At 37.2% G+C, this 15,034-nt stretch overlaps 1 protein-coding gene across 1 annotated transcript in view; it reads left to right on the plus strand.

The window, feature by feature from the left end:
• The window catches only part of SMARCA5 (SWI/SNF related, matrix associated, actin dependent regulator of chromatin, subfamily a, member 5), a 35,743-nt gene that overhangs the window by 15,800 nt on the left and 4,909 nt on the right, over positions 1-15,034 (plus strand). Inside the window, exons 9-20 of the mRNA XM_018061569.1 lie at positions 540-608; positions 3,323-3,432; positions 5,150-5,376; positions 6,925-7,046; positions 7,124-7,276; positions 8,492-8,624; positions 11,557-11,705; positions 11,897-12,016; positions 12,814-12,924; positions 13,253-13,366; positions 13,545-13,667; positions 14,418-14,550. Of these exons, the coding sequence (XP_017917058.1) occupies positions 540-608; positions 3,323-3,432; positions 5,150-5,376; positions 6,925-7,046; positions 7,124-7,276; positions 8,492-8,624; positions 11,557-11,705; positions 11,897-12,016; positions 12,814-12,924; positions 13,253-13,366; positions 13,545-13,667; positions 14,418-14,550 (1,564 nt within the window). The remainder of the gene's footprint in view (positions 1-539; positions 609-3,322; positions 3,433-5,149; positions 5,377-6,924; positions 7,047-7,123; positions 7,277-8,491; positions 8,625-11,556; positions 11,706-11,896; positions 12,017-12,813; positions 12,925-13,252; positions 13,367-13,544; positions 13,668-14,417; positions 14,551-15,034) is intronic.

Raw genomic sequence — 15,034 nt, forward strand, 5'->3', positions numbered from 1 at the left:
TATTATTGAAAGGCAATTTAATCAGTGTCAGCTAGCTACTTTAGTTCTGTTTTTAATGCTTGAACAATAGAAGTGGGTGGGTCCACATGCATGGTGGTCTTAGCAAACCGTAAAGTGGTTTTAACTTAAGATTTTCTGAAACTGAAGCATATTTTTTTTTTCAGGAATATTGATTTTCATATCTCCAAAACTGTCTCCAATTATTTTCTGTTCACTTTGAAACTTGTCATCTTGATGTTTAGGAAATACATGATTCTAAAATGAATTGCTAACAATAACACATTAAAAGGAACTAAATGATTTTTGCAGTTCACAGTTCAAATATTAAATTAATTTAGAAGTTGTTATATGCTATATAACCTAGCATAATAAGGTATTTGCAGTTACTATTATGGCTGTGAATTTGAGCGAACCGGGAGGTAGTGAAGGCCAGGAGGCTTGACGTGCTGCCGACCATGGGATCACAAAGAGCTGGACATGCCTTAGCGACTGAACACACATAAAATTAATCTTAATGTATTTTTTGTTTGTTAATCTAGGACTTCGATTCCTGGTTTGATACAAATAATTGCCTTGGGGATCAAAAGCTAGTTGAGAGGCTTCATATGGTAAGTATTTTGGAGTAGGGTTAAAAAAGCATGTTTCTAATGGGAAAAATGATACAGATTAGTAGATTATTTTTCTGTTAACAAAAAGCACAGTGGCTTTAGAGTCAAATCTGTTTGAATCTGCCCACTTTAGTACTTATTCTTATGATGCGAGGAGGTGGTAATGTATGGCAGTTTTAGTCTTAGAGCCTAGGGTGAAATTGTAACTTAGTGAATTAATTAATTAATCCCTTAGGGTTAACATACAGTGGGGGGAAGAAGAGTTGCCTAAGAACTTAAATATGAACAAGTTTTGGAAGCTTTAGTTCTGTTTACCTGCCATAGGAGAATCTAACAGATTTGCTTCCGAAAGGCTAAAGGTCCATCTGTTGTTCTTAAATCAATTGATTGTGTACAAGCAACTGCTAATAGTGCAATGTGAGCAGAGTTGATGTTTTTGCTGTGAAATATAGCTTTGTTCCTTCCTGTGAAGATTCACAAGGAAAGTTGGTAGGAAGATAGAAATTTCTCTAACAGACCCCAGGTTATAATACCCTGACCAGCAGGATAGAGCATGTAAGCATGACATACAAGGCCTTTCATAACCTAACTCAGGGTTTCTCAACTTGTGTTGACATGTTGGTGCAGTTTTTGGAGGATGGGGAAGGTGGTTCTCTTGTTCAGTAGCAGCATCCTGGACACTTCTGCTCACTCTGTGCCAGTAGTATGCCCTCATTTGTGACAGAAATGTTTCAAGGCCCTAGAAACATGTCCTGTGGGACAGAATCTCTCCTCCAAAGAGTTAATGTTTCTGTTAATAGTGTTCTCCAACTTCTGTCTCACTTCTTAGTCAAGCTTTACTTTGCTAAAATTGCTGACCCCACTGTCAGTTTTCTGTAACCACTGTGCTCATTTCAGTGTCTTTGCTTGTCTTTTCTTCCACATCTAGTATTCTCTTTCTTGCCTTTATGAATAATACTTCAGCCAAGACTCAGTGGCGATGTCACCTTCTCCATGAGTACCCAGGCCGAGGCCAGCCTAGAGACTGCTCTCTAGCCTGTCTTTAATAATCCAACATTCTAACATTGTGGGACTTTGCACAGGCTACTGAAATGACCCCCTTACAAACGCTTTCCCTCTGGATTGTAAGCACAAAGGCAGGATGTGTCTTACATTTGCCTTTGTATCCCTAGCGTAATGCCTGGCTCAAAGTGCATATTCGATTAAGGGGACAAATTTAAAAACTTTGGAGTGTTCAGATACTTGTATATAAATTAATTTTAAGGTTCTCAAAATTCTGTGTACTGAAATTGTATTTTGTACATATTTGAAGATAATGGTCTCCTAGACACCTTGTTTCATTTTAGATGGGGTTTAAACATGTAAGCACTCAATTTAGATTTATTTGTTCAGAGGGTTGTGGGGTATGTATGTGTAGACTTTGCTTAATAAATAGATAGGTGCATGTAGGTAAAGCATACTAAAGCACAACAGAATACCGGTTTTGGCATTTGTTTATTTTACTTAGCTAGCAGCATGAAGATGCTTCTCAAATCAGGGGATACAGGTCCGGTAGCTGCCTCGCCACGCTGTCCTGAGATTCCCACCATAGCTCCTGTGTCTTGTAATGAAAGAGTGTGTTCACAATCAACATGGTGTACTTGGGCATGAGAAAATTCTTTAAATGAGTTTTCTTTAGTTGCAAAAAATCCCACACCAAAGCCTAACTTGTGTATATTTTTAATAACCCCAAAATTTATAAGTTGGCTGAGTGAGTTCTTTGCTGGATTTACCCAGCTGCATGTACACAGATAGTTCTGGAAGAGGGCCAGGGGGGTTGAAGGTCCTCGCTCACATGGCTGGCAGTTGGTGCCAGCTTTTGGTTGGGCTCCACTAAGCTTCCTTATGTGATGATATTCGAGTGTTGTTTATTGTTTTTCTCATCAACTTTTGCTGTTTGATCACATTTTTATAAGCTAGTGGTAAATAGAACAAAGGAAGATAAAAATAAAAGGATATCTTTTGCTTTATAGCTGTCTTACAATTATTTTATGAAAATTAATTACCTATATACAACAGGGATATGCCTCATAAATATAATATTGTGTAAAAAAAACAGATATAAATTGGGCATATACTATGAATCTTTGTATATAAATAAAGTTAAAAACCATCAAAACTGATGTATGACGTTAAAAACTGAATATTGCTTACCTTTGGGAAGGAAGGTGGGGGGATAGTGACTGGGAAGGTTACAGAAGGATTTATGGGATGTTTATCTAGAAGATGGTTACATGGCTATGTTTACTTGATTAAAATGTATTGAGCTATATATTTACAGTGTGTATACTTTATATTTGTCTACTTGCATAAGAAAAAGATAAATTAGGGAACAGTAACCACGATGACATCATAATGTGGACATAGCCTTTTCTTAAATAGTTTTAAATTTGAAAGGCAGTGAATGTTGAAAATATCATCTTTAAAATTTACTGTTGTTTTTTACACTTTATGACAAGTGAATCAAGTGTTTACTTATTATATTGAATAGTCATCTTAACATACTCTTTAGGAAGTCTGTAATAATAAATTATATATTTGGAAGGGAGAAGTCCTAAGAATCTTTTCATATTCAAGAAGGCACATTTCTGTGTATTTAATGGACGCTTTTGAGATCCTGAAATATTACTTATGTTACCGATAAGGTCATCTCCATTTCTTTCTGCTCTTTTCAGGTTTTGCGTCCATTCCTCCTTCGTCGAATTAAGGCTGATGTTGAAAAGAGTTTACCTCCAAAGAAGGAAGTAAAAATCTATGTGGGTCTTAGCAAAATGCAAAGGGAATGGTATGTGTTTTGAGATGTTTTTGAAATAATTCTTAATTCTTCACTAACTTTCATTTGTATTTTGCTTTTGTACTTGTATTGTCAAGGAACTCAGTTTGCTGGTTTGCACTCAGCCTGAACAGTTTCCCAGGTGTAGAACCTAGGACTTCCTAATCAAATTTATGATACAAAGTATTTGTTAAAGATGAAAGAATCAGCTTGGGAAGTTTAAGAATTCAAAAGTTAAACTTGGCATTTAACAGAGATGGATGTAAAGCCCTCTACATGGGTTTTTAAAAAAGAAACTCTGGTGGCACAGACGTGAGACATGTGGTTAACCTGCTGGGTCATAAATACTGGCCCATGGGCTCATGCTAGTCCCTGATAAAGTCGGAGATGGTAGAGGTCTGAGAAAACTTAAGTGCTCTCTCCTATCTCAGAACGCTATATTTATTTAGTTTATAAGTCCATTTTGAGCTGATGTTTTATTTTAGGCAAGATTAAAATGTCCTTTTGTGAAATTGCAGTAACGACACATGATAGCTATTTTAAGGCCCCTAAATAGAGCATACTAAGAAAGGTGAAAACCTTGTAAATTCCTGTTGTTTTTGTTTTTTCTGTTTTCCTTTTTTAAAAGTTTTATGGGTGTATGAATCTTAGAAACTGCTGGCTTAAGTGTTCAGAGGAGGGAAATAATTAGCCACTCTGTTCTTACTGCATCTCAAGTATGTTCAGTTCAGTGCTCAGCATAATAAGTATTTTTTCAAGGGGCTGGAGTTGTTGGTAAAAGGACAGAAAAGATAAAAGGCAAAGAAATGGGCAAAAAGTAGCCCTTTCTAAATGTCCTCAAAAATTTTGAAAGGTCTTAATAAGAGTAGCAAAGAGTTCGGCTTGTCTTATATGGCTCTAAAATACAGAATTAAGACTTGAATCAGTACTGAGGTAAAGCAAATTTTTTTTTAGTTTATAACCACATTGGTGAATTTTACATTAGAATTATGCTGGAAAGGTCTGCCTTGAATATTTTGTGCCTACTAATTGGAGTTGTTAAGCATAGATGGCTTTGGTTATTTAAGTTGTTGCTCAGAGGATTCAGGGTCCTGAAACTTTGGTATTTGGAAAGATTACTCTTTCCTTTAGGATAATGTCTTGTCTTTTTAGTGTATACAGTCAAGGCTTTTCATAATCCAGCCTTAGCTTAACTACCCGCTTCTCTCCCCTCAGCCCATGTACTTTAACTTACACTTAAAGCTGTTGTATTAATTGTTTTCTCATCATCATGCCTATGCTCTCATAATTCTTGTTTCCTACCCAAATGCTGCCCTGGCCACATTGAATAGTAATGGAATAGTAGCATTCTTCTTTTGGGAAAGACTACAGATTAAAATTATGTTTAAAACTTACTTTTAAAGTTTGGCTTTATTACTTAAAAATGTTGTATCATTATAGTTTTGTTTCAGTTCATCCAAAGAAGGTGAATTTACTCTTTTGGGCCTCTAAACCCAAGTGTTGTAGGTGCACATTAGAACACTGAGGGTGGGGAAGGGGAAGGCAGTAAAGAGAAATAAGAAAAAAGAAGTTCGGGCGATACGCTCCTAAGCGCACATTAGAAGTTGATGGGTGGTTTCGTATGGGTATTCTGGGGTTGAGATGGGATTAAGTATATAAAATGGCAGGGACCCATCCAGGAACATTTGAGCCATCAACTTTTTCTTTAGAATGTTTTTCTTTTCACTAGGTATACTCGGATATTAATGAAGGATATAGATATACTGAACTCTGCAGGGAAGATGGACAAAATGCGGCTGCTGAACATTCTGATGCAGTTGCGGAAATGCTGTAACCACCCCTATCTCTTTGATGGGGCTGAACCGGGTCCACCTTACACAACGGACATGCATCTGGTTACCAACAGTGGCAAAATGGTGGTGTTAGACAAACTGCTCCCTAAATTAAAAGAACAAGGTACCTCTTTACTGGTATCAAATGGAGAAGTAGTGGAAACTTTTAAGATTCTGATGTTAAAGTGAGGGAGCTCCCCTGCATTGGCACTTTGTAAAGTTGAAGTTTGGGACATTGAAACACTCCTATCCGTTAATCTGAGCCTCACACCCCACCCTGCCAGCCTCCCAGTTTTAAGCCTCAAATTTTTTAGAAAGCAAGCTGTAGTTAGGGCAGTCAAACGCACTGGATTTTGAGGGGAAATTCTCATTTTCTATACACTTTCCTAGAAATACCATTTTTTTGGTTATAATATGCCAAGAGTGCCCTTCCCACTCATAGACAGTTCACAAAGCCTTTAATAGACAGTGGTGGTGTGTTCAGGCTGGTGGTCTTCAGTTATTTATGTGTAGTTTTAATTTAATTAAACATTATATGCATTGACCCAAAACAATTTCATTCATAATATGCTGACTTTTTGTATGAAAGTGTGTGTGTGTACAGATTTGTTTAAAGTACATGAGTGTAGAGCGAGTTTAGCATGAAGCCAGTTTCAGCAACTATCAGCTAGTGGCAAAGCTTGCCTTCATCTGTATTGTACCTATTTCCTCCTTTCAGACTTTTGAACCATATCCCAGATACCAAGGCATTTCATGAACAAATTATTCATTCTGTAAAATGAAGTACGCAGGCTTCAAATTTCTCCATTTGTGTTTCTCTGTATATTTTGATAAGAATGATAATTGTACCAGTAGATGACTCTGTTTTAGGATATTAACTGTTGAAAACATTGTTAGAGTTGTCAGTGAATTTTTCTTTTTATGCCTTTCTTGGGAAATGTATTTTCTAAAATGCTTTCCTTGAAAGTTGAGTAATTGAAGAAACTAAGTGTGCCGGGAAGGGTGGCAAGAACTTGCCAGGACACTCCTGAGCATCCTTGCGCATTTAGGGCATGAGAACATGGGACACGAGCAGAGTATCAGCCTCAGATTCTGAGACAAGGCAGTTTCATAATTATTTTCCAAAGTGATCCACTAGTCATCTTATATCCTACTGAAGGCATTGTGCAGCTGGCTAAAGAAATGGAGGAATTGGAAATTTGCATTGTGGCCTAAATGAAGGATGATGGTGCAGGTGTTAGGCACACCTGGATGGTCCTTCCATCTGGAGTGGGTCTTCAGAACTTGTGTGAAGTCAGGGTACTGGGTGTGTGTCAAGGGATGCCTGGGCCTTGTACAGGGAAGGGTGGTTGTGGTGGAGGGTTATTTTTAAGTATGTGGGATATAAAGATGTCTTTGGGATGGCAAGATTTCCCAGGCCAGAGGCAGATAGCCCTTCTTGTTTACCTTAGTGTGTTTTATAAATACTACCCTTTTCTGTTTGTGCCTTGATGGGAAAAATGTGGGGAGTGACTGACTTAAATAATAAACAATGTGTAGTTTTATTCTTGTAACTACATTACCTGGAATTAAGGGGTAATTGGTTAGTCTTGGTTTTGGTTAGTTGTAAATTTAAATAAATTTCTTTTTACTTCTGAAGCTTCTGACAATGGTCTGTTACATTTGCCAACAGGTTCGCGAGTACTGATCTTCAGTCAGATGACCAGGGTATTGGATATTTTGGAAGATTATTGCATGTGGAGGAATTATGAGTACTGTAGGTTGGATGGACAGACACCCCATGATGAGAGACAAGTGAGTAAAATCTGGGGAGGGGAGATTACAAAATTATCAGGTAAAATACTTTTCTAACTTTTATTTTATTTCATTAGGAGTCCATCAATGCGTACAATGAACCAAACAGCACAAAGTTTGTTTTTATGTTAAGCACACGAGCTGGTGGTCTTGGCATCAATCTTGCTACTGCTGATGTTGTGATTTTGTATGACTCAGATTGGAATCCCCAAGTAGATCTTCAGGCTATGGTAAGAGATAACAGATATACTCTGTGCTTAATAGATGTTTCAGTTAAAGTGAGCTAATGGGCAGTCTACAAATGTCGGTGACTGAATCCAATAGAATTGTATTTTTTCTGACCTGATAGTTCACTGAGGGTGTTTTGCAGGTGATCATCCATCTAAATCAGGGTATTTCCATCTTATATCTGCCATGTCTTAGGACCTTAGAGTCCTGTTATATCCTTTCCATCAGGAGAGAAAACTGGGGATTGCCCAGGGAGTTTTTCATGGGTCAGAACTGACAGTGTCCCCACTGTGATTGGCCAGCACTCAGTCACATAGTGTAACTGACTGCATAGAAGTGGGTAACTGATAGTATAGTATTGTGTCCTGGGAGGCACGGTAAACAGGTTTGGGGAGCTGCTAATGCCTGCCACATTTGATGTTTTAAAATCTTAGGCCCATGTATCTTGAGTATCTTGGCCAGATCAAGAGAATCGTTCTTATGTTGAGAAAACTTACGGATCTATAGAGTAATAGAAAAACATAAAAGTTTGTACGTTAGTACTGCTAATAACTTGGCCTGTGGTGTTTATATCTCCTTGTTGGCGACTTTCATCCTGCAGCTCTTTGTAAAGGTGGCTGGGAAAATCAATCAATTAGAAATAGGGATCTTTATAAGAGTGTGTTTTCTGAACTTAACAGAAGTGAAACGGAAAATGGAATTGAGATTAGTTTGACTTCTTATATGTAGTCGATTGGGTACTGTTTAGACTAGGATTTTTATATTGGTTGTGGAGTTTGTTTATATCACTTTTCCTCCCTGAATATAGTGAAAATTTAGATTTGATTTAGTAGAAAAACATTTTGAATTTAAACTTAAAAAAATATTTAAAAAATAGTTTCATTGTTATACTTAAAGATTATAATTTTGTCTGTTGTCTGAAGACATTATGTGTATTTTATTTCCATTAACCTAATAAAATTAACATGGTAAGTTTTTCACAGATTCAACATGTTCTATGCTTCTGGAAGGATTTCTTGTGAGATAACTGATTAATTTGATTGAAACTGAGACTTTAAGAACTGTTAATGAAATGTTAATGAATATGAATTCATCAGTGTTTTGTTTCATATTTTTAAAACCATCTTGTACTTGAGAATGTTTTCGTTTTGTTTCTCAAGATACACATTCAGATGTCATGTATGTGAATTTTCAAAGTAAACTAGCTGTTTTCCTAGGACCGAGCACATAGAATTGGACAGACCAAGACAGTCAGAGTGTTCCGCTTCATAACCGACAACACTGTAGAAGAAAGAATAGTGGAGCGTGCCGAGATGAAGCTCAGACTGGATTCCATCGTCATCCAGCAGGGTGAGCCTTAGGACTTTAAACATTTACCAAGTTGAATTTATAACACTTTCCCCCTGGATATTCGAGTTCAGAATTATTTATTGAACAGCCACGGATGCCAGGCATTGTTCTCAGTGCTGAGAATACAAAGGTGACTGAAACCAACCGGTGTTCTTACTTTCAAGGCGTTTATAACTGAGTGAGAGTGAGACACAGAATAAACGTTTATGTAAGGAGGACCAGAAGGTGAGAGTAAGATTTTATTTTGAATGAATGGAAGGGAACTTCAGGTTCTTGTGCCAGATAAGCTTTCAAGGAAGACATTTGTGTTTTCATGAAGCTTAAGGTAGATCTTTTAGTGATGGGATATGTAAAATGAAAAAGTGAAAAACAAAACAAACCCTCAACCTTTCGCCCATGTTGGTGTCTTTCCCTCGCAAATTGTGTTGTGACCAAATACATTTTCTCTGTCCCTGAAGCTAAGAGGTTACTGTCGTGTTCTTGTGTTAGTCGCTCAGTCTTGTCCAGCTCTTTGAGACCCCATGGACTGTAACCCACCAGGCCCTCTGCCCTTGGAGTCTCCAGGCAAGAATACTGGAGTGGGTAGCCTTCTCCAGGGGATCTTCCCAACCTAGGGATCCAACCTGACTCTCCTGCACTTCAGGCAGACTCTTTACTGTCTGAGCTACCAGGGAAGTCCAGATGGACTTTGTTGAAATTAGAACATTCTGTACGTCAGAACTTTTTTTCCTTTGGCCATGTAGTTTGTGGAGTCTCAGTTCCCCGACCAGGGACTGAGCCCAGGCCACAGAAGAGAAAGCCCAGAACGCTAACTCTGGGCTGCCGGGGGGCTGTGTGTTCTCCATTGGTGGCTCCATTTGTGTGTTCGGTTTCGTCAGCCAGGGTCTTAGGTGCCTTGTAAAGAAGGGAGTGTTACATTTCTTTGATATCCCTTAATGCGCCATCACTTCATGGCAGATAGGTGGGGAAACAGTGAGAGACTTTATTTTCTTGGGCTCCAAAATTACTGCAGATGGTGACTGCAGCCATGAATTTAAAAGATGCTTACTCCTTGGAAGAAAAGCAATGACAAACCTAGACAGCATGTTAAAAAGCAGAGACATTACTTTGCCAACAAGTCTGTCTAGTCAAAGCTATGGTTTTTCCAGTGGTCATGTGTGGATGTGAGAGTGAGAGTTGGACTGTATAAAGAAGGCTGAGTGCCGAAGAACTGATGCTTTTGAGCTGTGGTGTTGGAGAGGACTCTTGAAGAGTCCCTTGGACTGCAAGGAGATCCAACCAGTCCGTTCCAAAGGAAATCAGTCCTGGATGTTCACTGGAAGGACTGATGGTAAAGCTGGAACTCCAGTACTTTGGCCACCTCATGCGAAGAGCTGACTCATTGGAAAAGCCCCTGATGCTGAGAAAGATGGAAGGCAGGAAGAGAAGGGGACGACAGAGGATGAGATGGTTGGATGGCATCAGCGACTCAATGGACATGAATTTGAGTAAACTCTGGGAATTAGTGATGGACAGAGAGGCCTGGTGTGCTGCAGTCGTTGGGGTCACAAGAGTCGTACATGACTGGACTGAACTGAATTGAATGCCATCCATAGAGTTACCCATATGTCGTATACATAAAGACAATACATGATTGAATACTGTTAGTTATTTTTGTTAATAGTTGCTCAGCAGGCTTATTTTGTACCAGGCGATGTGCTCGGTATTTAAATACAGAGTATTATCTTTAGTCTTCATGCCAGCTGGAGGTTGGCATCAGAGATAGAAGTGAGTTGCTTGTCTATCATGTGTACAGCTAGGAAGTGACTCACCTAGGGTATCAAAAGCTGTATAAATTATTACAGTGAATGTTTAATTAGGAAAGTCTCTGAGGACTTCTGGGGCCTGCCAAACAGTGAAATTTCTCATGAGCGATGTAGTGGTCCTCACATTCATCCATGGTTTTAGAAAGACATCTGCCTTGTGGTTCTTGTTGGCAGTTATTTTCATCTCTGAAACACCTTTTTTTTTTTTTTCCTTTTTTTAAAGGTTAAAAAGCTAATTCTTTTACAATCAGCTGAGAAAAACAGTCTTTTGACTTTGGGTTTTTCTAGGGCAAATTTTGGAACAAACTTGTGCTAGTAGCTTTGTTAATCCCATTTATAGACATACTAGTCAAACAGCAAGCCTTCGGTGTATGCCTCTGGGTTACGTTTGGTGTACTAAGGGGTATAATAAAAAATATGGGAATATATAGAAGTACTTACGTCTGAAAAGTTTCTTTCCACCAACAGGAAAGTAATTCCTGTAAGCCTAAGAACATTTTTGTAGCATTGAGATAGCTTTCAAGAATCATATTCTTTGTATTGAAGATGTGTCTTAACTTTGAAAGTCACAGATATTTGATGGTGTATTCTGTGGGGGACCTAAAACCATGATACAAGGATTTAAGGTCCCAGAAAACAACTTGTATCTTTATCCACTCGTTACAAGTTGGTTGAAGTAGAAAAATTGAAACACAAGTATATGTGAATAACTCTTAAAGTTTGGCAGTGTGAAGGTTTTTGCACTTCATTTTCTAAGTAGAAAAGGCTGATTTGGGATTATTAGTAATAATACTAATTAGTTTCTGCTTATCAGAAACTTGCTGTGTTTATAATACTCTCATCTAAGGTTTGGTAATTTGATTTTCAAATATCCGAAATTACTGTTATTCTCACATGAGAATATATTTTATTGAGATGGTATTCAGTAGACTTTATTACCTAACATGTAAGCTTTAAGAAATATTTTAAATATTAACTTAAAATTTGGCATTTTATGTAAAAGTGAAAATTATCAAATGTGAATAAACAGAAATGATTATTGTTTGAGGTAAAATTATGTGGGCTTATATCTAACATTTAAAATTCCAGAAGTTTAATTAATATTACACATCAACATCTTTTTTCAGGAAGACTTGTGGATCAGAATCTGAACAAAATTGGGAAAGATGAGATGCTTCAAATGATAAGGCATGGGGCAACACATGTATTTGCTTCAAAGGAGAGTGAGATTACTGATGAGGATATTGATGGTATTTTGGAAAGAGGTGCAAAGAAGGTGAGATGCAGATTAAATGATTATTTCTAGTATATAAAATACTTTAAAGCAGAACTGAGGAAATAGCTATCTAAGTTACACTTTTACTTCCAAAGAAGTTATGTACTATAAAGTCCAATTCATTTTGACTATAGTTCTCGTGCTTTTATAGAATTCTCAAATCTAAAAAGATGTTTCTTTTGTTTCCTTAGACTGCAGAGATGAATGAAAAGCTCTCCAAGATGGGTGAAAGCTCACTTAGAAATTTTACAATGGATACAGAGTCAAGCGTTTATAACTTTGAAGGAGAAGATTACAGAGAAAAACAAAAGGTAATTTAGAAAGAGATTTTGGTTATTTTAAGACTTAATATTTTACTTGAAAATTGGAATTTAAGTCTTAGGTGTGATGCCTTATCTCAAACAGCAGTCATTTCTGTTTACTCATGTCTGAATTATTTTCATTTTTGTGTTAAATTTAATGCCAAATTTTCAGTTGGTAAATGCTGAAATGTTTTAAAAATTTTTGTATACTTTTACAGTAAAGTATATTGTGTGGGGTGATTATAGTAATTAGGGATATTTGGAAATTAAAACTATTGCCAAAAGTAAAATTTATCACAACATTATTAGATTTTTTTTTTCCCTAAGCAGAATTGGCTATTAATAATTAAAGGGATGAACTTGCTAATTTCTAGATTGCTATTTCCTTCCTAATTAGTATTATATAGAGAAATTAGAAAATACCTGCAGGGCAGAAGGAAAATAATTCTACCTAATGATTTCCGTTTTAACATTTAGACATTTATATCCTCTGAATTTCTTCTAGTCTAAATATTTATCTACATTTCTCTCCTAATTTTAGTTCTAACATACCATCTGTAGCATTTCTTTTTTCACCCAATTATCATTAATTTGGTCAGGAAATAATTACTGAATGTTTTATGCTATTCACTAGACATCCTCTTGTGTGTTAATTGCATTAGTCCCTAGCCTCATATAGTCTAGGGTGTTATGAATATCTGCATTTATAAATAAGTCATATTGAGGTAACAGTAGGAGTCGCATTCATGTAAGATTTGTGGCTGTGTAATAAAAGTTGCTGATTTGAACTGTTTCCCATGGGCTAGATTGCATTCACAGAGTGGATTGAGCCTCCTAAACGAGAAAGAAAAGCCAACTATGCTGTCGATGCCTATTTCAGGGAAGCTCTTCGCGTCAGTGAACCTAAAGCACCCAAGGTGAGCTGACAGAGCACAAATATCTAAAAATATTGGAAATGAAAATTATTTTTCTTATATTCTTGCAGTAAAATCAGATTGAGAATTAAATTTTGTGTGGTTTCTTCCAGTGTACCTCCTTCAGCTTTTGTTGAAAGTTTCTAAAAGTTAATTTTAAATGTAAGCATTTAAAATTTGCTTGATGTTTGTTAAATTTTATGGAAGATGCATTCAGTTGCTTGGAGAATTGACTGTCATGGTCTTATCGAGTGCAAAAAGATTTCAGATAGATTTAAAGCAAAATTGTTTGTTTGTTTGTTTTTATAAACAATGCCTTTTTTTTTTTTAGGCTCCTCGACCTCCAAAACAACCCAATGTTCAGGATTTCCAGTTTTTTCCTCCACGTCTATTTGAATTATTGGAAAAAGAAATTCTGTATTACAGAAAAACAATTGGTTATAAGGTAACAGAAGTAAAACTTTGTAACTAATTTCATTTGTTTTGACTTACTAAATGCATATCAATATATTTTCTTGGATTAAAACTTGTAAAATTTCATGTAGTTGGTTAAGAGTTTAGTTCATCACATATTTCCTGAAATATATTGGCTGATGACATAGAAAAAATATGTATATTTTTAGGTCCCTCGAAATCCTGACCTACCAAATGCAGCACAGGCACAGAAGGAAGAACAGCTTAAAATTGATGAAGCTGAACCCCTTAATGATGAAGAGTTAGAGGAAAAAGAGAAGCTTCTGACGCAGGTACAGCTTTCGATCAAAACCAGGTTTAGTAATGGTTATTTTGTAAGGTACCCCGTTAGGTTCTGTGGGGATAAACAAAAGAAGTAAAGTTTTTGCTTTCAGAAGTGGAATGATTGGAGTTGATGAAGCATGGGCATATGGGTGTACACTGTGTTGTGATTGTCATTAGTTGTGGAGGTAGAAGAGAAGAGGATAGATTTGCACCAAGTCTATTGTTGTAGAGTCAGTATCTTTGATCACCTTTCTTCCAGTGCTCCCGCCTTCCCTTTCCTGTGGATCTTCTCATTTTTACTATGTCGTCATTCTCAATTACAAGTATCTGCTTGGTACTTTTTTAAAACATCCTTTAGGATTCAGTCAAGGCCTTTGAGAATCTAGCTTTAACCTACCTTTAAAGCTTTATTATTACTTTATTCTGCCGCTTGGTGTATATGTTTGCTCTTTACGTTCATTCTGCCTCTTTATGTCCATTCCTCCTGACAATTTCCCCTTGAAAGCGCAGTGAAAATGTCACTTTGTTGTGCAGCATTTCTCACTCTCCCACTCAGACTTAGTTGCTTGGCTGCCTGAGTAATGTATATGATGTATTGCCAGAGTGCACATCTATGCATATGAATAGTTACCACTTTAAAATAACTTAGAACTCAGAGCAACTGAAATTTTTCTATAATACTTAGCAAGATTGGTAAAGTCTTAATAGCTTTTCCCCCAAGCTCAGTGATTATATGCTTTGTTTCCTTTGCTTTGAAGGGATTTACCAATTGGAATAAGAGAGATTTTAACCAGTTTATCAAAGCTAATGAGAAGTGGGGTCGTGATGATATTGAAAATATAGCAAGAGAAGTAGAGGGAAAAACTCCAGAAGAAGTCATTGAATACTCAGGTACTTCTGTTATTTTAGTAGGTGTAAGAATGTTCTCAGGCTTCTGGAGGGCTGTTGGAAAGTTGAGATTTTCTTACTCTGAATGATGTATTTGTTTTCTTAATTAAAAAAAAATTTTTGGCCATACATGTGGCATGTGGGCTTCCCTGGTGGCTCAGATGGTAAAGAATCTGCCTGCAGTGTGGAAGACCTAGGTTCGATCCCTGGGTTGGGAAGATCTCCTGGAGGAGGGCATGGCAGCCCACTCTAGTACTCTTGCCTGGAGAATCACCATGGGCAGAGGAGCCTGCGGGCTACAGTCCACGGGTCACACAGAGGTAGACACAAAGGAGAGACTAAGCACAGCACACACGTGGCATATGGAGTCTTAGCTCCCTGGCCAGGGATCGAATCCACACCTCCTGGGCCGGAAGCATAGAGTCTTAACCTCTCACCAGGAAAGTCCGTGAACGATGTTTTGATAAACTAAAATTTGCCACAACTT

Source organism: Capra hircus, chromosome 17 (assembly GCF_001704415.2).
Source record: "Capra hircus breed San Clemente chromosome 17, ASM170441v1, whole genome shotgun sequence".
Classification (NCBI taxonomy): Eukaryota; Metazoa; Chordata; class Mammalia; order Artiodactyla; family Bovidae; genus Capra; species Capra hircus.